The sequence below is a fragment of the Pantherophis guttatus genome, chromosome 1 (assembly GCF_059756535.1).
Source record: "Pantherophis guttatus breed Tessera chromosome 1, ASM5975653v1, whole genome shotgun sequence".
Taxonomy (NCBI): Eukaryota; Metazoa; Chordata; class Lepidosauria; order Squamata; family Colubridae; genus Pantherophis; species Pantherophis guttatus.
In genome coordinates, this window is record NC_142063.1 from 207,320,850 (window position 1) to 207,343,500 (window position 22,651).

A 22,651-nucleotide genomic window follows, 5' to 3' on the forward strand; every position below is an offset into this window, starting at 1 on the left:
GTTTTATCCTGAAAGCTAGTTTTATTTTATGTATGTACAACACACTTTATTTAAGAATGATACCTGACAATCAAGGTAGTTTACAACATTAGTTAGATTTGATAATGATACCTTGTGGGTGCTACATTTTATTTTCTGCTAGATTCAGACCAAACATGTTTTTTTACTTAGGGCACTAGAGAAGCTGAAACAGATGGACCTGAGAAAGCAGACCAGAAAGGCAAGGTTTCTCCATTTGAGGAGGACAAGAACAGAGATCTTAAACAAGTTGATGATGACGATGTTACCAAAATAAATGGCAGAGGCTTGCCAAATGGAATGGATGCTGATAGCAAAGATTTTAAGTAAGGATTAGATTTTTGGGGGGTGGGGAGGAAGATATATTTGTTTTCAATAAATAAAAGTTATGGGTATACGGGTTCAGGTTCAAAGTTTCATTTAGGTTTTATGATATTTTGCATAATGGTTGCCATCTTTATACATGTTAAGTTTTATGTTTTAATTATGGGATCTGTGCAGGCTGTAATACAGATGGGTGTCCTGTTGCTATCACTAAACTTAATTAATGGAAATTAGAGTTCGACAGCAACTTCTGGGAGGCTGTAAGTTGTCTGTTCTGCTAAAAAAGAAAAGTACACCTCTCCAAGAGGTTTCCATTCTTTTAAAATGTAGCTCAATCTTCAAAATCCATCTTCAAGTAGAGAGCCTATTCTCAATTTTTGAGACTACATTAAAGGATATGATAATTTGTACTTTTTCTTTTCAAAATATTTTCCCCTGACTACATTCATGGATGAGCCGTGGTTTTCTGCATTGATCAAGACTTGTTCAGATCTATCTATATGTATGTATCCAAATAGGATATTGAATTCCCTGCTCGTATTTCCTTTATATCATACAGAGTCTTTACTTAGCAACAGCAATTGGGACTAGAATTTCTATTGCTAAGCAATGTGGTCATAAAGTACAATATCAAGTGACCTCATTGCTTAGCAATAGCAATCTTACTACAGGTCATTAAGTGAGGACCTAATTGCAACTTCCTTCTGGCTTCAAGTGACACTGGGATTCTGCAGCTGTTGTAAGGGTGAGACTCTTGCCAAGTGCCCATATTGTGATCTGACCCTTGCGGTCACATGATCAGAACTTTGAATCAGTCATGTACCCTTTGATCAATGTTATAATTTGGAACAGTTACTGAATAAGTGCCGTTTAACCAAGGACTACCTGAATAACAAATGTCCTGGTTATCTTAGTTGTATATCATCATGGAAAACAGTCTGCCGAACAGTGTCCACTTTGTTAAATTCTGACAGAGATATTAGCCACTTAGTATGAAAGGAGGCCAACTAATGACTATCAAAAATCACAGGGAATGTGTATATTGTATTTCATTGGTGCATGGGTATGTAAACAGGGAGAGTTAACAAATGTTCCTGGGAAGTTCAAAGAGAGAAAAATGACTCCCCCCCCAAAATGTATGTTTTGAATGATTGTGTTCAGAACTGTAAGGGCTGTAAAGGTCATCTCCTGAATAAACTGCTGATCAGAAGGGGTATGTCCTGAGAATTGCTTATTGTCCATTGTATATGATTGAGTGACTGATAAAGGAGAATATTTGTAGCTCAAAGTTGAAATGAGTGTTTATGATTGGATGACTACTTCCTGCTGAATAACCAGAGAGTACAAGGAATATAAGGTAACTTGATTCCAATAAGATAAGTGGAAAATGAGTGCTACAGAATTTAGCTGGGAGTTTAAGTGAAAGCCCTATACATTTTCCTTTCAAAGTTTGTACTTGGCTCATCCAGAAGCCTGAAGGGGAAAAAATGAGAAATAAAAGATTTTCTACTGGTGGTAGTTTAAGAAGTGAAGTTTAAATCAAGTGTCTGTTATAACTCTGATCTCCAGTGCTTCTGATGAGTTTAATTTCTTTTATTTTATCCCACTATTATTGCTGTTATAAATAAGATGGCAAAAATACCCAATGTTCATTCCTCCTATTTTCCCAACAACAACAACAACAACCCTGTGAGGTGGGTTGGGCTTTGAGAGAATGATTGGCCCAAAGTCACCCAGCTGGCTTTCATGCCTAAGGTAGGACGAGAACTCACTGCTTCTTAGTTTCTAACCTGGTGCCTTAACCACTGGACCAGACTGTCTTTTTTTTCTTTTCTTTCCTGAAAACATATTGGGGTAAATTTCCCAAAAATATCTACTTATAGCAGTGCCTGAAGAAAATGACAAAAAATTGGTGCAGCAAGTAGCTAAACTCCAGTTGATGAGAAAAGACAAGGAATTGTCAGTTTAAAGAAAGGAAACTCTACAGTGGAAACAGACCCTGAGAGTTGTCCATCATATGATAAACACAGTGAATGAGAGTAACATCTAGAAGCAAGAGTAATAGAATATATGCTGCATTGCTGAAATGCCAAAGCAGCTTTGAGGCTCATGCAGATGAACAGCTCTGAGCTTTGGAGGAAAGCAAGAGAAAGACTATATATGAGAAATGGGAGAGTGGAGCCAAGAAGGGCAGGGACAGTGTAAGTATATCAAAAGAGAAACACCCCAAAAGGGAAGAGAAGATTCAGAAGAAGTAAAAAAATTGAATTATGGTAATTGGTAAGTCATTACTATGAGGCTTTGAAACAAGCATATCACATAGAACCCTTTGCTTGTGAATTGTGCTATTTGTGAGCAAGAATCGGGGATGAGATAGAACAAGTCTAATAATTACTTCCTGCTGATATATATGGGAATTAATACTGCAGATGGTAATGCAAAGGACAATTGGAATGTTTCATCATAGATACTGAAAATCACAAAACAAACTCTGGGGGCTTGAATTGTGTTCTCATATTAAATGCTTTCACGCCATGGAAGAAGAATAGAAAGGAAAAGAAAAATATTGCAAATCAATAAATACAAGTTAGGTTAATAAGAAAGACTTAATTTCTGAGACGGGGGCGTGTGGTCCAAAGTGTTTACATTCAGATAAGATACGTTATATGTCATAAGGAGTGGAAAATGTGTCTGAGCCACACATGATAAGGTTGATTAGAAGAGTTTTAAATTGAATCAGTATATGTACACTCCTAAAGTAAGACTCTTCATTAAAGTCTTGTGTACTGTACAGAAGTGTTCTTGGAATGAACTTTTAAGTTAGTTTAAAAAATAGGCTTGCTTTCATCAACTTCATAGTTTGTACTTTAATGTTCAGAACATATGAAATAAGATGAACTTGCTTCTCTTTGGACAGAAGCGTAAATATGATTTAAAGATATAGAAATGACATGGTCTGACTCCTTTGACTGCATTGTGGCATTTGAAGAGGAAACCATTCTTTGTTAAGAAGAGAAGCAATTGCACTGTCTGTTAAAAAAATTGATTCCTACCCATAAAGCCAAATCAACAAACCTGGAATTGTTTAGCCTAGTATAAAAAAACCCAAACTCAGAATGAGCAGAGGTTGGTGGAGATGCTAAGAAGAACAAAAACAATCTTGTTAGATAAGTTCAAAATGAAAAGAATCAATACACCAGCTGATCAATAAAGAAGGAAAATTATTTACAGGCGACAAGCAGAACCACTGAAGCTACATAATTTGTTTCATTCTTCCAACCACAAAGAAATTGTGAAGCCACAATAATAGAGTAGGATTGAAGCTTGTGATTGATGGAAACGTGATCAGGGGAAAGCTCTTTACTTTGAATGGGTTTTAATCTTTTGGGCTAGATGAATTGCATTGTAGGGTGCTGAAGGAACTAGTTGATTGGTCTGTTATCCTGGTGAACAGATGAAGTTCCAGATGAGTTGAGGAAGATAAAAGGGAGGAAAGGAAGATCCCTTGTGCTAAAGCCCAGTGAGTCTGACATCAGTAGCTGGGTAAGAAATAAAGAGGTTGGTCTGTAGCCTCTTTCAAAGCATTGTGATAATTGCTAATCGGGTTTTTCTTAAATAAATAAATTTTCTTCATTTTTTTCCCATAGGGTAACTTCCATAATAGATTGTGGGAGTGCTGTATATCTTCAACAAAACAATTAACAAAATACTCAGTGACCCGTTGATTAAGGCTGGTCAGAAGACATAAATTACATTCGAAATCTTGATAGTTTGGAGAAATGGGCTGAAAAGGGTGGACTGAGTTTAACAGAATCAAGGATAAAGTTTAAACAAAAATCAGGTGTACAACTGTAGATGGCTTGGTATTAATAGTAAATAGTGTGGTTGGCAATAGTTATGAAAAAGATTGGGATATAGGCAATACTCTTTTTACGAACGGGTTGCATTCTGAGAGGCTGTTCATAAATCTGTTTTGTTTGCAAGTCCAAACAAATATATATGTGGCATGCTGTAAACTAACCTCCTCCCAATTTCTGGAACCTTTTCTGTTGGAGTTGTGGACAGTTTTTTCTGAATTGATAAAAGTTCATAACTTGAAAGTTTGTAAGTGGAATAATGTTTTGTAGTTGATTCCAAATTAAATAAGAGCTAGCCATGTGATGCGACTCCACAAAAAGCAAATATAGTTGTAGGCTGCAGCAACAGAAATACCATTTCCTAATTAAGGAAAGAAATTATTTCACTCTGTTCTGCTTTGGTCAGATCCTATCTTGAGAAGTACATCCAGTTCTGGGAGTTATAAGGAGTCAGAAAAATTCGAACAAGTTCTAGTAAGAAGAATGAAGCTAATCAAGGGACTAGAAGCTAGATTGTGTGAGGAGAGATTGAAAAAATTACCTGTGTTTGAGAAAAGACTACAGATATGACAGTAACACTTCAAATAATCCTTTTTGAAGAAATTCTTCAAAAGTCCTTGGTTAATGACCATCATTCAGAGACTCTTACTAACAATGCTGAACAAGTGGTACTTATGACTGTAGCTTAAAAGCTGGCAGGAAGTCAGGAAGAGGTCCTGAGTTAATGATTGGTTATCCTCAGTTATGACAGGAACATACTGCCAGGAGTGCCATCACTAAATGATGGGGTTACATAATGTGCTTTATGACTCCATCACTTAGTGATAGAAATTCCAGTCATAATTATCATTATTATTAAGGACTACCTATACCCCAAAACAAATCACATAGAAGTAATTCAAGACTGTTCTTCCCTGTCCCGGGTACAAGAAACAGTTAATAGATTGTTACAGGAAGGCAGGTTGTGTCTGAATGTGAGGAAAAAAATATCTGTCTAAATGCAGTTTGACATGATACCTATTTCCCAGGGAGATAGTAGACTATTATCTACTAGAAGACTACTCTTCCTTGGATATTTTTCATTGGATATTTTGTTTGCTTGTTTGTTTGTTTATTAAATTTATATAGCAACCCATCTCACTATCATGACTCTGGGCATTGTACAATAAATCAATTAAAAATAAATCTTAAATAACCCAAACAAAATATAAGCACAGGAGAATGCACAAAATCTCACTTACAGTGCAACCATATTACAGTCTCTTCATTGGAACCCCTAAGGTTTTTAAAAATCACCTTTTTTTTTTTAGGAATTTCTGGAAAAACAGTGGATAGGACCTAGAAAGCCAAATTTGTGGTACACTTTCATTTGGATTCTTTCAGTGAATGGAGGTTGGAATCCATGGTTCTAGCTTACTCTATGTTCATATTTTAATCATAAAAGCTCTTTCTCTTGTAAGAGGAACATGGTTGCTTCTTCATCCTATAAGTGGCCAGAGACAATACTTCACAAATTGACTGTTTGTGGTCTGATAGCTCTTAAATGTTTCACAATACAGAATGTACATCGTTTCTGACTGCTGTATATTGTTTGATCTATATTATGCCAAAATCCAAGTGTTTTTTAAAATTCAAACTAGTTTCTTCATTTTATCTTCAAAATATGATTTTGCCTGAAATGTTTTAGTAGAAATAGTATTCAGTTAAGTATCTTTTTCAGTGTAAAAGAAACATAGTTATAGCTCCTATAGGCCTGCTCTGTAATTGACTCAGAATATGATTTCCTTAATGCTGCCCTTTTAAGATTCACAATTAAGTTGGCTTTGAAGACATGAATTTAGCTTTGAAACCTGAGCTTCCCATATCCCTCCAAGCATGCTCTCCTGCCACCATCACCACCCTCAAATTGTAGATCTACTCTTTTAAAGTCTGAGCTTTCTACTATAGCATATTTATTAAGCATTTATGTTACTTTACCAGGAAGTACTGAGCACATACATGCTGTTTCATGACTTGGCTTGTTCAAGAAAAACAACAATAGCAGCAACAAACACAGGATAATTTTACCAACTGTTTACCCTAGAAAGCAATATCTATAATTTTTGATCACAAAGATTAACTATAGCTATATTTATCATAGATAAAAATAAAACAAAAATTTTAGGAAATTGAGAAAAAAGGGAAATGCATTTTTATAAGATTATCATATTTTTTAACAAAAAGTTGAGAATGTATATTTTAATATATAAATTTTTGGGCATTAATCATTCAAACATGCTAATTTTCCTATTCGCTGTTAACATTCCACTGCTCCTGAAAGTAATTAACATAACATAAAATAACAATTATTTTGTACATCATTATTTGAATTACGGTACCAATTAATGTGAAATTATAGATGGATTTAATTTTCAAATAATTTCAACATTAACTATCATATAGAACAATTGTGTGTCATTTTCTTATAAATCAAGGAGCAAAATATTATTGTGACATCTTTACTTCAAAGTTTTTCAACATCTTTTTAGCCAGGTTTTTTTTTTTATAAAAGCTCATTTTTGTTTTTCATTTTTTTTCTAAGCAGTCGTACTCCTGGAAGCCGACAAGCATCCCCAACTGAAGTAACTGAGCGTTTGGGTCCAAACCCTAACACTGCTGAAGGCTTGTCTTCACTTTCTAATCCTTCAACTCACAAGCCACTGGTGGAAGAATTTTCAAACTCCGAATCTCAGAATTTGGATGCTATGGAACAAGTGGGTCTTGATTCTCTGCAGTTTGATTATCCTGGAAATCAGGTACAAATGGATTCTTCAGGAGCTACTGTGGGACTCTTTGATTACAATTCACAACAACAGGTTAGTATTTTTTTTTTTATAACTATATTAATGGTTGGAATTACAGCATTATATAACTCACCGGTTTCAACTAAAAATGGGAGCTTTCTAAAGTTCTTACATCTTTTTTTACTGTTGCTGTTGTCCTTTTTTTTTTTAATTCTGTAGTAAAAAAAACTTGTTCACGCCATGTCGATTCCATATCAAGGGAAGACAATGTCTGGATTCATATAATCTCAGTCATAATGCCTTAGCTTTGAATAAGCTCAGCCATTGTCATTTATGAATCATAATTCATAGCTCAATATTATGCATGGTGTCTTGTATCTTATTCAAGATAATTTAACTTCTACCACCAGCTAGATTGTACAATATATTAAAGAGAAAGAAAAAGCAGAAGTGGCATTTCCGGTAGTAGTTTATTATAATGTGGAATTCTTCCATAATATTCTTGAAGAATTATTTCTATTTAAATTTGAAATTCACAGTGTTGAACAGTCCTGTGTGTAACACTCCATGCTATAACAATGGGCCAGTCTTATAAGTTAAATAGGAGTAGAAAGTGTGTGTGTTAATATTGTAATATTGTCGTCTTTCAAAAATCAAATCCCTTTTGCTTGTTGTCATTTTTGTCTTAGATATTTCAGAGGACTAATCCTCTTACTGTTCAGCAATTAACAGCAGCACAACAGCAACAGTATGCACTGGCAGCAGCTCAGCAACCACATATAGGTGAGATATTTTAAAGTTTGTAATAAAAAGTTCCTGGATTTCAGCTGGTATAGGGAACTGTGATTTTTTAAAATATATACATAGATTTGGTAGAAACATTTTGGGGTTTTTTGCCAGTGGTAATAAACAGAAATATGTACAATCAACTTTTTTCCCAACTGCAAAAGGGCTCTTGTTTCCTCCTCAAAAGACTATCCATAGGATTGGTAGACCTTAATCAATCATGGTTGGCTGTGTCTTTAGCTGCTGCAGTTGGAGGGAAGGAATTATTTAAACTTGGGAACCTTAACGAGAAGTGCCAGATTCGTCCACTTGATCTTTAGCAGATGCAGGGCAGGCACTGTGTGAACTGCTTTCTACCTGCACTACATTGTATATCAGCCTTGGGACTGCAGTGCTTTACAATGAAGATTGTGAAAGTGTGAAGTAGAGTCATAGTAATAGCAAAATAAAAATATTTTATTGGAATGTATGTTCTAGTGTGAAATAAGCTTACAAAATGCCCTATTGCATATTACTTATATATTTTACATACTGAATTTTTAATATCGGCAGAGAAAATGAAATTGTCAGTTACAATTAAAGCCTTTTCAATTTTCTACCAATATTCTCTGAAATCACATCAAACTTTAGCATTTAAAAACTTGTGTGGTACAACATTATGTGCGGTGTCTGTTTTTGGTGAAATTGAACCTTTTGTTACTGTAACAGGTGTATTTTCGGCAGGCTTGGCTCCAGCTGCTTTTGTGCCAAATCCCTATATTATCAGTGCTGCTCCCCCAGGTGCTGACCCATATACAGCAGCAGGCTTGGCTGCTGCAGCTACCTTAGCAGGTAAGGCAATGCTGTTTTCAGACAACTCTAGTATTGCATATTTTTAAAACCTTTGCCCTAAAAAAAGTATAAATCATCCAGGTTAGTCAGATTGTTCCCATAGATTTTCAAATATCAAATTTACTATGGACATCATAGCATTCAATCCTGTTCTTTTTCTGTTGTATCCATGTCTCTGGAATGAATTCAAACCAAGATTTTAATTTGACTTTTCTACTCATATTTTTCTTAGTCTGCCAAGTCCCATGTTCCTCTTCATTCAACACTCGGCTGCAGAAAAAATAAACCAAATGTTAGGAACTTATTGTCTTTCTTTTGAATGATGTCACAAGATTGGGACAGGGCAGAAATGAGGAGCATATCACTATTTTCAATATTTTAATTATAAATTGACACCATCAGATAAAATCAATCAAACCTGACATTTGAGAACAGAGATTAAGTCATTCTTAGATTAAAATCCATAATCAAATAGATAGCATCATCTAACTTGCTACCTTAATATGTACATAGTTAAATTACTTTTTATTGGGCTTAAATGATTTCTGTATGGCTTTCTAGGGGAGTTTGTTCTTTAGGAAGCTGCTGACTGGAAGACTTATTTAAATCACAAAACTGAATATGATTTATCCTCAGTTTTATTCATTTATATGATTTGCAGGCATATTTTCTAAATACCAATTCCAGGTGAACCTATAATCACAACCACAAACCAGGCTATCATAGAGTTCCTCTAGATCTAGAAGGAGACATATATTATTTAAGTCTGAAAAAGACAGATTCTACTAGCACCTACCGTCCAATTGTTCACAAGTGCCGCCGTTTCTTGTTCTACTATTGTTGTCAGTTGATGCAAATTATTTGGTCTCATCTAATTTTATTCTTAATAAATATTTAGTCTGCAACCTTATTTGGATTACTATAGCCCAGTGTAATTGACATAGGCCTTTACAGCCTCATTTGGTTTATGATAGCCTGATTTCAGCCTTAGACGACTCCTGGCAGTTTTTACTATCTACACAGTAACCCAAACAAATGCTTTGTAACAATTTTGCTGATAAGGAGAAACTGACAAAGTTTCTATAAAGAAGCTTTCTCATCAGAGGAGAAGGGCTATTGGATTGGCCTTAGTGGTAGATTCTTATATTATCAAAATAACTCTAAAATATTGACTGGAATTGGGATAAAATTTGAAAGAAAGATACAAAGTGGCTGGCAACTAAAATGAACCTAGACAGCCCTGGTTGTTGAAGATTTATGGTATTAAAGATTTATGGTACTAATATGGTATAATATGGGCTGATATATAGCTCAGTTAGATTTGGCACTGTTTATTAATTTATTGAGAGATCTGGAAAAGATAGCTGAAGAGTTTTGGGCACAATTCAGAAAAGAGTACTGAATGTTTGGGAAGATACATTAGGTGGTGTGGTCTGCTCTGTCCTTGAGGGTGGAAAATCAAAGATTTGCCACTCGGAGAAAAGCCAGCTGCCTGCCTAATTAACAGAGGGGAAAATTGGTGTCAGTGTCAGTAATTTATAATTCCTTCCTTAATTCTAAATAAGGAAGTAGGTAGATTGTAGAAATAGAATACAGTCAGACAAAGAGACAAGATTATAGAGGGCATTCATACTGTACCCATAGAAAAATCTTGTTACATAATATTAAATAAGAGAGAAAAGTTTGATCATTCTACAGTTTAGAATCGCTTCACTTATCTAGAAATAAGTAGAAGGTGGGAAATCAGAACTTGGCACATCAACCATAAATCTATTAGCACTGCTAAAGAAAAGCAGCTGTTGGATTGAAAGGAAAGGTTAAACAAATGGAATATACTTCTTCTTTTTTTTTTTTTTTACTTTTCTGTCCATTGTATGGTACTAAATAAATGTTTGGAAAGTATGGAACAAATCCTCCTCCCTATATTTGGATCTCTAAGGAATTCAAATTTTTAGGTGGTTAAGATAATGATTCATGTTGCTTGTATATCTTTGCCCATCCTCTCTATTTTTTTTTAATGTGAAGTTATTTTTTTCTTTTTTATTATATTCTGGAAATCTGGATCCGTTATATTATTTCAAGGCAATGATGCTTGTACAGTATTAATTAAAATATATTGACATTGCTTAGATAAATTAAGAACATTAGAAGTAAAAAAAGATAAATACTCTTATCAGTATTCATTACAAGTTAGGACATTGATACTGCAAGCATGAAATTATTTGATCTTTTCCTCCAGAACTGAAATAACATTAAAAAAGAGATTCCTACAGATCGCATTAAAGTCTGTATATTATGTAAATAAGCGGGGGGGGGGGGAATACAGATTTAGCAAGAATTATTAAAATACCAAATAAACAAATGGGGAGGGAGGGGGAGGAAAAAGAACTATTGAGTTTCTAACTTTCCCTTTTTGGTATATCTACTGATTTACAACTTTGTAGACATTTAAGCCCCCTAGATGCCTGATGGTAAGTGATTATTTTTACCTTGTGCCGTGATGTTTGTTTGGGAACCATTCTTGCTTAAATTTGGTTACAGTTCTTTGCATATATCTATATCTATATATATTGTTAGTTTTGCCATTGCTGAATACTTCACGTCTAAGTTTCCAATCAGATAGAATTGTATCTTTCTTCCAGTGTTAAACACAATTCATTCTCACTACTATAAACATATCTTCCATTCAATTCTAATGAAATAATAAATCCTTGTTGATTTTTGCTGACATTTTAACTAATAAAAAACAATTTCATTTCCACTTAAAATTCTAAAATTTTCTGTGTTGTGCTATATACAGCTTTCTAATATTTTTGTGGGTTTTTATATATCCACTACATGGTTTTGTGACATTTCCAATATTTATTACTGTATGACTTGTCTATCTTGGATATTATTGATAGAGTTGTATACCAACTGTAGAATATCTTGTACCAATTTTCTTTTAAATTTTAACTTGGTGTGAATTTTATAGGTTTAGTTGGTAATTCTTCCCATTGCGGAGTTGTAACTGTCTCTTTAAAATGTTGCATCGTTTTATCATACAGCTTTTGTTTTCTCTCTCTTGGTGTAAAATATCTAAGCAAAAATTTATATAGACTCCCTAACAGATGGTGCTGTTTTTGTATGAGTGTTTCAAAATTCTGTCTTTTTTCTTAATGTCCTTCCTTCCTTCTTGAAATTTGATTTTACTTTCCAGCAATTTGTAAGTACATCAACCAAGATACCTTCCAGCCTTCATTAAGTATTCTTGCTGTCTTTTTAGAGTATGAGTAAACCATTTTTGCATATGTAATTATATTTTTCTTTCTACAGTTGTCTCCAACATGAAAAGCATTTCAGAAAACCACTAGAGAGGAGCTTATTATTCCCTTCATTGAATTTCATGCTGTTGTCCAACTTTGTCTAATAATATGTCCTTTTAAATCTTTATCATCCTTTGTAGTTGGCAACGACTAGCAGAATAAAATTCACAGGGACTCCTTTACCTTTTTTTAGTATGTCCGCATCATAATTATGTACAAAATTATTGGCTAAACTGGTTCCTTTCAAAATTGCTGTTCTACAATCAAAGGATTTTATCTACTCTGTCTGTCCACTACAGACAGCTTGCTTTATGTTGCTGTTTAGACTTTGGAAGAGCAGGATCATCTCTGTAGAATCATGTAGAATTTTTTTGTTTGTTTGATACTGGGTTTTTCCCCACTGAACATAAACTTACTGACAGTTTCTTACCATTTTTGTAGAGTTCTCTTTGAAATGCTGATTGAACCCATTAGGAATAGATAGTTTATCTTGATAGTACATCTCATAGGAAGAGTTACATCATTGTAACTCTTCCTAACTGCTTCAAGGAAGTTTTCTACCTTTCATGGTCTCTTTTAATCTCTTGCCATAATTTAACATACAAATGGTCCTCATTTAGAGACCTTTCCCAGTTATGAAGGTGATGAAAAAGTAACTTTATGATGAATCCTTACATTTACAATTCTTCCCAGGTCTGTAAAGCGAAGGGAATGATTGTTTTCATTAACTATTTTAATGATTGTTTTCATTTAACTGTTGTGGTTACGTAATAATACCATATCTGGATAATGTCGTTCCACAAATTCTGAGACCTGTTATTTGTTTCTCAGGCTTTTTCTGCCATTATTTCTAAAGCAATGTTAAATAATAAAATGGACATCCTAGTTTTCTTCCTTTATTTATTTAGAAATCTGAAAAAAGCTTTCCATTAGCCATAATGGTCATTTTTTCTGTTAGTGTATACTATTAACCTGCTTGAACGTTTTCTCCAGGATTTATTTTATTCAATACTACTAGCAGGAATTGTCAAAGGCTTTTTCTGCATACTCCCAAATCAGTGCATCTTTCTTCCTTTTCTTGTTCTTAGGTTTTGTTATATTGATTATAATCCTACTGTTGCGGTTTGTATTTCTCTTTGGGATAAAATCAGTTTAGCCAATGTGTGATATCTGGTACACATTTCTTCAGTCTATTAGGTAATATTGTTGTAAAAAACTTGTAATCTACCTTCATTTCTCCTAGAGCAGGGGTGTCAAATTCAAGGCCCGCGGGCCGATGTGGCTCATGGGGTGCTTAAATCTCGCCCGTGGGGCCAGACTGGAAATATCAAAGAACCGGCCCGTGGTGCCTCTGCTGGCCAAAATGTTTTTGGCTGGCAGAGTGCTGCTGGAGGCCGGGGAGGCGAAGAACAGGCTGCGCGGGGCCTCTGCGGCCCGTTTTTGGCTGGCAGAGTGCTGCTGGAGGACTGGATTGGACTGGATTACAATTATGTGGCCTCAAGTAGGTGCCTGATCTGGATAGAAAACAAGCAACTGTAGTATGTTAATACTACAGCTTAATGCCAGATTTTACATACTGTAGGTCCATTTAATCTACAGTCAACGATCTATAATTGACAGCCATTTCTATTTACTATCCTGGAAATTTACCTCTGCTATTAGATCTTGTATTATCATGTTATTTATGCTATTATATTTTTATTATTAGTTGAATAATAAAAATACAATACTGTGTTTCCCCGAAAATAAGACATGGTCATTTTTCTTTTGAACCCCGAAATAAGGGCTAGGCCTTATTATCGGGGGGGTCTTATTATTTTGGGGGTGCTCATGGCTGCTACTTGTCAGCTGTTTGCCCGAGGCCGTGCCCACGTCCTTACAACCCTGCGCCCGGCTCTTCAGGAGCCCGCTCGCAAGAGAACAGCTGCCCGGCACTTCTTGCCACCTGGTGCCCACCATGCGGCCTGTGCACTCACATCCAAGAGTCTGGCAGAGAGAGGCTCCCTCCGCACGCCGCCATCAAGGATCTCCCCTCCCACAGGTATGTGTGTGTGTGTGTGTGTGTGGAACGCGAGCAGCCCGAAGGTGCCAAGCCATGCGAGCACCTGTCCCCCTCCCACTCGCGCGCCTCCCATGCCTCACCATATCTATGTGGGCGAAGCCAGTGAGCACCTGGCTGGTAGTGGAGAAGAGGCTGGTTGGAACAGCCACCTGCTGCCGAGTCTTCCGGGAGCCAGGGCAAAGAGGCGGCGAAGGGTGAAGGGAGCCTCATCCCTGCATGGGGAGTCCACGCCACCGCCATCCCAGCACTGAGGGTGGCTTCCTCTGTGGCTTCCAAACCCTGGCTGGAAGCTGCTGGAAGCGGAGAAGAGGCCGGTCGGGCCAGCCGCCTGCTGCTGAATCTTCCAGGAGCTGGGGCAGCCGCATGTAGCTGGAACCATAGAGTAGGAAGCACACTCCCAGAGTGGCTGCTGCCGATGCAGAGATGCCCACCATGGCAACACCCACCCCCAGCCCCACACACACACCCGACCCTCCAAGGTCAAACACAACCCTGATGCAGCCTTCAATGAAATCGAGTTTGACACCCCTGTCCTAGAGGGTAGCATTGCTGTAGAAAAGTTTGTAGCAACTTGAATCGTACCTGGAGGCAAGCAAAATCAGTGCAGCTCTCAAAAAAGAAGGGTTACATGGGCATGTTTATTTAAAAACTTAAGTTATTTAAACATTAGAGAGTTAATTATCTCCACAATTGGGATCAGAATTTTGGTTGTAAATCATGATGGTTGTAAGTTGAGGCTCCCACATGAGCAGACTTGTTTTGATAATTGGTTTTATGGTGGTCATTAAGCAAATCATGTCTTAGGTTTGAATCTATTCTCCCAATTGGGCATTTTTTGGATCACACATTGGAGTCACACGACCATGGGATGTTGAAACCAGTTGTAAATGTGAGCCAGTTGCCAACTGCTTTAAATATGGTTGTGACTGCGGGGAGATAGCACAACATTTTACAACTGCCAGAAGGGCTTTACAGGCCATATTGTACCCCTTCCAAAGCCTTTGTAACTCCAAACAGTCAGTAAATGACCGGTCATAAGTGGAAGACTACATGTGCTATAGCTACTACTTGTATTTTATAATAATACAGTGAAATCGTGTTTTTAAAAAGGAGAGGCAAATTAAGGAATTGAGAATCGTTACTGTTATAAAACAGCTTAGGATCCAAATTTCTTTCCCAGTAACTATCTGGTCTGTGCATTAAGAAAATATGGGAGGATTTATTCATAGTCCCACTGGTAACTTCAGCTCTCATAGTGCAGTGGACAAAAGTAAAGCTTTCTCTAATGAAAGTCCAATTATGAAATTTCTTCTAAGTACTGTATATGGCTTTCCCCCAGGGTTATTTTGTTTTAAACAACTAAAAATATGCCTATTCAATCAAGTATTTGTAAGATAACTGTTTAGGATCAAGACTACTCTGGTTGCTTTTGAAAACTGCTTTAATTTGTGACATTTTTATTGTCTTGGATTAATGGTTTAATAATGTTACTTTTTTGTATGCCACTTTGTCTCCTTCGGGAAACATTGCAGTATAAAACAAAAATAATTATTAATATTAAATGGATTTTTTATTTTCCACTGTATATTTTCTACACTAAAGTTTTTATAAGATTGCTTAGAAAGTGTTCCGACCTAATGTGCTTCAGATGATGCCTGGATGGAAAATGAGCAAGAACTTTATAAAATTATCGGAAAGCTTCACTTGAACTGTTCTTTTTATATTATGTATCAGATTACACATGAAACATTGCTTTTAATGGGAGAAAGAAAAAAAAAACATAATTGTCTCACTAAAATCAAATTGTAAATTGTCAAAAACCATGTAAATTTGACTGGCTTGTGTTTCAGATGTACTCTTTTATTGACTGTATACTAACCTCCCACATATTGCTTTCAACTGTTAGGGACAAAAGATAGCCATCTTTTGGTTGACAGGGGGCTTAAAGTTTTTCTTGGGGGAATTTTAATATCACATATGTAGTGATGTTTGCTTATTTATGATAATATTAGGTATGACCAAGTTACTTTTGTTCCCAAAGCATTAGAAAGTAAAAATATAAATATTTTGATAAAAATCTTTTCTTTGTCAGGGCCAGCAGTTGTTCCGCCTCAGTATTATGGAGTTCCTTGGGGTGTGTATCCAGCCAATTTGTTTCAACAGCAAGCAGCTGCTGCAGCAAACAGCACTGCCAATCAGCAGGCTGCATCACAGGCACAACAAGGACAGCAGCAGGTAAACCAGACAGATAGACATGCCAAAATATTTCTTCGCTTTTATATTTTGCCATCTAGCAAGCTATATATTCTCTCTCTCTCTCTCTCTCTCTCTCTCTCTCTCTCTCTCTCTCTCTCTCTCTGTGTGTGTGTGTGTGTGTGTGTGTGTGTGTGTGTTGTGTTGTGTTGTGTTGTGTTGTGTTGGGAAAATACTCCTATATGGTTTGATATATTTCGTAGATGTAGCACTCCAAAACCTCTGATTCAAGTGTTTTTCATTTTCAGGTTGGTCTGCAATTTTTAGTTTCTATAAACCATGATGTTGACTAAACTTGATTTTTGAACCAGGGATACTTAAGCTTTTTTTTCCTGTTCACTAGATGAATTCACATAGGCATCACGTTGGCTGTGTGTGTGTGTGTGTAACACCCCACAGCAACAAAGATCAAATTCCGAAAATGGCAGAAAGGCAGAAATCAACCAGCCTGAAGGATGTCTTGCTCTAAGTTTTACTTAAGTTGGAAATAAGTTGGAAAGCTAGTGATTTCTCTCACCTGGTCCCTACTCTACTTTATATCTGAAAGGATCACAGAGACATCTGATCCCATTAGCATGCCCTACAAAATATTTGTGGATCACACTATTTCTCATTTCCATAGTTCCCTGCCAACTACCATACCAAATACACCAAGCTGATTCCACAAGTAGAGATTATGTTTTTAGAAGGGCGGCTCGTCTAGCTCAGGGGTGTCAAACTGACAGCCCACAGGCCAGATGTGTCGTCCACAGCCCACGCCCACCCTAGCTCTGCAAAGGGGAAAAACATCACAATACATCACATGACACGCAAGGTGACCCTGCAAGTTTGACACCCATGGTCTACCTGATATGATGGCCACCAATTTTTATTGCATGGCAAGGAAGAGTGCAGGATTTGTAGAGGGTGAAGGAATTGGCAAAAAGTGGATTCCTATCTTCAATAAATAGAAGTGGTTTTTGCTGTTTAAAGCTGGAATCAGAAAATGCCTCTTGGCATTAAAAATTGAATTTCTATGAGAATAATTATCCAAGGTATTGATCACATATTGCTGATGTTGTCTCAGGAGTATTTCAGAGGGAATTGTATTATACAAATGTGTTTGAACAACATATTTTTCTGCATTATTAAAAGAAATGGCCTGTTTTTAATTATTTTAATTCATGTTAATGTTCTCTTGTAATTTAAATTTGTGCCTGTTATTAGGTGGTAAATCTTAGGCTCATACAGATATAATATTTCCTGGCTCCTAATCATAATAAGATTCATTTCTCCTTTTACTCCTTTTTTCACAGCTAACTTTGATTTAATGTTATATCAGTTTGGTAATAAGTTAATTGAAGGATAGTTAGAGTGTGGCTTTAAAACTAATCTTTAAATTTTTGTTAATGATCACTACTATTAACCTATTCACTTACTTCATGATTAATTGGAAAAACACAGAAATGTGTATGTGATACTGATTTTGAAGCAAAATGACTGCATCAGACTTTGGCTGCAGTAGGCCTTAGGACAGTATTTTATGAGCGACACTTCTTGTTTCATCCTGTTTCCTATTACACGTCAGAACTGAGAAATTTCTTTATTTCTCATCAGGATAATTAATAATAATAATTGTATATATAACTTTAGACAAAAATGCTAAACATTTCTTAAAACACCTGTCAATTGAAAAGAATTCTCTAGTAATTTTTTTAAAAAAATAACTTTGATGAAGAAGACAGAACATTAAATCATGAATAAATGTATATGAAAATGTTCCTTTTTCAAGAATTGTTGTTGAGGTCACGTGTCAGATTAGTTTATTAATCTTTTTACCCCTAATGCCCTTTTTGTGATTTACCATATTGTATGCTCAGTTTCATCTGAATAACGGGTGAAAGATGCTTATTATCTATAACGTGAAATATTTTTAGAGTAAAAATACTAATTAAGTCCTCAGGAGTTCAGTCTGATCTGTACTGACTGTGATTGGCAAACCATTGACCATTGTTAAAATTACTGAGGTAACTTGCACTAAACAAGGTGTGCTAAGAAAGAGATCATTATTATCTGTTAACAATTCTTTTTATATGATTTTGAGCCAATAAGCATTACATCTGCAATGATCCAAGAGAGTAAATATTTCATTAAACCTAGTAATCTCAATTTTCTGATAACTGCAATTTTAAGAATGTTAAGAAACACAATATAAAGGCTGGTGATGGCTATAAAGATGGAATTCTGATCTGTTTGCCATTCTTACCTACTGCAACGTGTGGAATTTAATTCCTTGCCATTTCTTGAATTATATTTAGCAGTATTGGATTCTACAAAACTTCATGTCTTGAACCTGCACTTCTTATGCTATATATTTTCTATCAAAATAATTTGCTCCTACTATACATTTCTTTTGTTTATACACGTTAAAAAATACAATGAAAGCCATTGGTCTTTTGTAGGTTCTTCGTACTGGAGGTAATCAGCGCCCTCTTACTCCCAACCAGAGTCAGCAAGGACAGCAGGCAGAGTCACTTGCAGCAGCTGCGGCAGCAAATCCAGCTTTGGCTTTTGGTCAGGGTCTTGCCACTGGCATGCCAGGTATATAACGATGAGTCAAGAAAACTAAAAACAAACTCGGTCTAAACATCCTGTAATCTTGATGTTATCGCAATGGCCTATTTAGCTTTAATTTCTTTATAACTGTTATTTAGCCTGAATAAAACTCTGAAATGTGATTTTGGCCATGTTTATAGCTGTCAGGATCAGCACAGAAGAATGCATTGGGAGAAAAGCAAAGATTTGGGAATGATATTTAATGTAGTAACCTGGTTCCAGCCCTCTAACCTAGGGTGTCGTATCTATACTATCTCCCCCCCAAATTAAAATTCCCTAGTTCTGATCTCCCACTTAATAGGGTTGGAAAACTAGGGAATGATAATAGTGTTCATGTAAAAATGGGCCTTGATTTATTTCTGTAGTTTATTTTCTGCTGCAGCGTTGGATACTTTTCAAAATATCCATGTCAGGAACCATCTGAAATAGAAAATGAACCATAAATGAAAGATACTTCCTATGTGCATTGTATCCAGCACCATTTTAATGTGTTTATCTTAAAATGTATTTAGTATTTGTTATAATATATAATACATAATTTAGAACTCGGTTCATCAACATTTTAGAAATGTTACATTTTTTTTAAAAAAAAGTATTCTGCCTTAATCCATATTAATTATATTTATATATATTATATGTTGATATTAAAACATGCAGGTAGAGCTTTCCTTTGGTTAACACTAAATTAGATTTGTAATATATGCATTTCTAAATTAGAAACTGAATTTGCATGCATAGCATTTAAGCTTTGCACTGCTGATAATGCAGCTGTGTTTCTCTGCTTTTATGCAAACCACAAAGCTGTAACTGGCTATTATGGAGTTTCTTTATTGCGTAGTAGTAAGATTTTGTAAAACAGTTTAAACTTGCTGATAATCCACAGCTATGGTTGCTTTGCCTATGAGTGCAAAAAGGTAACTTCGGGCACTTTTCATTTGGAATATTTCATCTTCCTAGCAAATAGATCATTGGATGATATTCAGAATAGAAGGTGAAACTTTGTGGTACTTTTTGTGTAGTATTGCTGACCAAGTCAGGTGTTCCCTTGGCCAGTTGAATCAGTCCTGTTCCACCAGGATTTCAGATTCAGTTGATCATTCAGTCAACCATTTCAGATTTCTTTCAGTTGCTGTAAAGGAGTCTGAGAGCCTGTCAGTTCCTTCTCTCTCCCCTTCACCCCCTTGGAGCAAATAAAAAATCCAGGGTGTTTTGATCATGGATAGGTATGGGTTATCCATGCACTCTTTTGCAATAGGTAAACATAATAAGAATACAAATAACATGCTTGATGAGAACCATTTTTGTAGTACCGCTTGGTGGAGATAGTTTGAATTTTTAATTGGTTCTATCTCTACTATTAACTGGATTATCATGTTCTCATCACACACTAGTACCCTTCTCTGATCTAATTAAGTCTATTGTGTCCATCCATCATCTATCTATCTGTCTGCCTGCCTGCCTGCCTGCCTGCCTGCCTGCCTGCCTGCCTGCCTGCCTACCTACCTACCTACCTACCTACCTACCTACCTACCTATCTTCCTTGCATTTTCTTGCAAGCACCGGGTCCCCTTTTCTCTAGATATAGTAATCTAATTTGTTACAGAGTCCTTACATGGAAAAAAAAAAAAAAGATTTTTGCCCCACAAACAAAGACAAATTTCAGTCGGTATTTACATATACTGCTGTTCTGGCATAAATTTGCTAGTGAGAAATTTGATCTTGGGCATTGCATAATATTGCTTTCTTAAAGTTATTTAGAATGTTTTCTTAACTGCATTTAACTGTTAAACTAACAAATAGAAAGTATAGGAACCCTTAGCATTCAGAGATACAAATATTCCTCATATTGTATTACTGCATATAGCTTCATTATGTATCAGTGCCATGTAGTTTCACTCACATTGAATTCTATTTTAGTTGACAAAGCCAGACCATTTATAATTTTAAGTATTAAAGAGAGTCTAAGGGGACATAATAGCATTTTTTGCTAAGTAAACACATATAGTTCTACGTTATGATAATGGATATCTACCCATGTATACTTGGAACAAAGTCCTATCATATTTCCATCTCACCCTCTCCTCTTTTAAAATTATTCTAGTAAAATAAAGATACCAGAGATTTTGTCCAGTAAATTGCAGTTAGATATTTTTGGAGATTTAAACAGGTAAATTTGTTTTTAAAAAAGAAAAAATTTAAAAGAAAAAAAGGATCACATAATTGCTAAAATACAAGGCCAAAGAAGTGCAATAATGATTAAGTCGATGATGTTAACCAATTTAACGTTGATTAAGTTTGTCCAGCGGTAATTGAAGTGGCTTAGGTAAATCAAGGAAAGATTAAATTCAATGTTATGAAAAGACTCCCGGAAAACACCGTAGATCTCAATTTTGGATATTTCAAGTGTATTTTACCTGACTTGAGAACCTTTTAGTAAACAGAATAGAAATAAAAAATGATCGGTGCTACACCACTAGCATGCTCATACTTGTAGAATAATTAAGTAATCCCTTCTTTTTAGAACTCAAAATCAATATGGAGTACAAATAGTCCTCAACTTATAGCCATTCATTTAGTGACTGTTCAAAGTTTCAGTGGCATTGAAAAAAAGTGACTTGTGATCGTTTTTCACATTTACGACCATTGCAGCATCCCTATGGTCACGTGATCAGATTTCGGATGCTTGACCAATGGCATGTTTTTATGATGGCTGCAGTATTCCAGGGTTATGTTGATCAGCTTTTGTAACCTGGCAAACAAAAACAATGGGGAAGCCAGATTTTCACTTAACAACTGTATGTTACAAACTTAACAGCTGCAGTGTGTCACTTAACTATTGTGGCAAAAAGGTTGTAAAATGGAGCAGAACTTAACAATTGTTTTGCTTAGGAATGGAAATGTGGGGCTCAGTTGTGGTCTTAAGTCAAGGACTACCTGTATATTCCATATAGTTAACAATTATGTTGTGAAATTATATCATAGCCATGAATGGCAGTCAAAGAGAAGTACATTCATATACAATTTTTTAAATGAGTAGCTATTCTGCTCTGCTACCCTCTTGTCAAGTTCTCTTCTTACTTGGCATAGTTTAGCTTTCATTCTGCCAGTGGAAATTTCTACATAACAAGACTGATATAAATCAACTTTGTGTTAGTAATATTCTGATTACTACAGATGTTTCAGCTAGTAGGAGAACTAAATAAGAAAAAGTTGACATTGTTCCTTCGAATTCTTGCTTATTTTTTTGGGGGGGGGGAGGGGGGGCTAGCTAATTTTCTTCTTTATCTCCAGATCAAACTTCAGGAATGGACAGATATAAATAATGTTAGGACCAGTGTCACCATACTAATTAGAACACCTTATGATGCTAAAGTACTTATTTCTTACATATCTAGTACTGCTTATGATGCACATTCAGTTTTAAGTAAATTGTTATTTTACTTTTAATATCCTCTAACAGATTATTCTACATTCTTTACAGAGGAGCAGTGAGCAGAAAGCAGTGAAAACCTGATCATTTGCTAGCACGTGAAAATATTAGCGAAGGTAGTAGAACAGAACAGCACAGTTTAGCTTTGTATATGCATCTATAATACGAAATACAGTAATTCCATTTTTCAGAAGCACATTCTCCTGACAATACATAAGTAATGACGACTTAACTCTGTATTATTTGTTTTGTTATCTTTTTGCCTGCTATATATATTTGCTTATTTCATGCTAAAGAAAAATGTATGCCAGATATCAGATAATAGTTCTTTCTAGGATTACGTCTGTAGAATATTGTCACTCAGAACATGATTAACCACTGCTCTTCAAGGATGGGATTCTGGATCA

General features: G+C 35.6%; 1 protein-coding gene across 22 annotated transcripts in view; it reads left to right on the forward strand.

Moving 5' to 3' along the window:
• The window catches only part of PUM2 (pumilio RNA binding family member 2), a 79,254-nt gene that overhangs the window by 26,719 nt on the left and 29,884 nt on the right, over positions 1–22,651 (forward strand). For 6 of the 22 annotated variants that reach the window (XM_034432172.3, XM_034432174.3, XM_087882348.1 and 3 more), the window contains exons 5-10: positions 172–344; positions 6,781–7,054; positions 7,672–7,765; positions 8,477–8,599; positions 16,059–16,201; positions 18,661–18,799. In XM_034432172.3, the coding sequence (XP_034288063.2) occupies positions 172–344; positions 6,781–7,054; positions 7,672–7,765; positions 8,477–8,599; positions 16,059–16,201; positions 18,661–18,799 (946 nt within the window). The remainder of the gene's footprint in view (positions 1–171; positions 345–6,780; positions 7,055–7,671; positions 7,766–8,476; positions 8,600–16,058; positions 16,202–18,660; positions 18,800–22,651) is intronic. The other 16 variants (XM_034432173.3, XM_034432175.3, XM_034432182.3 and 13 more) reach the window with 3 other exon arrangements.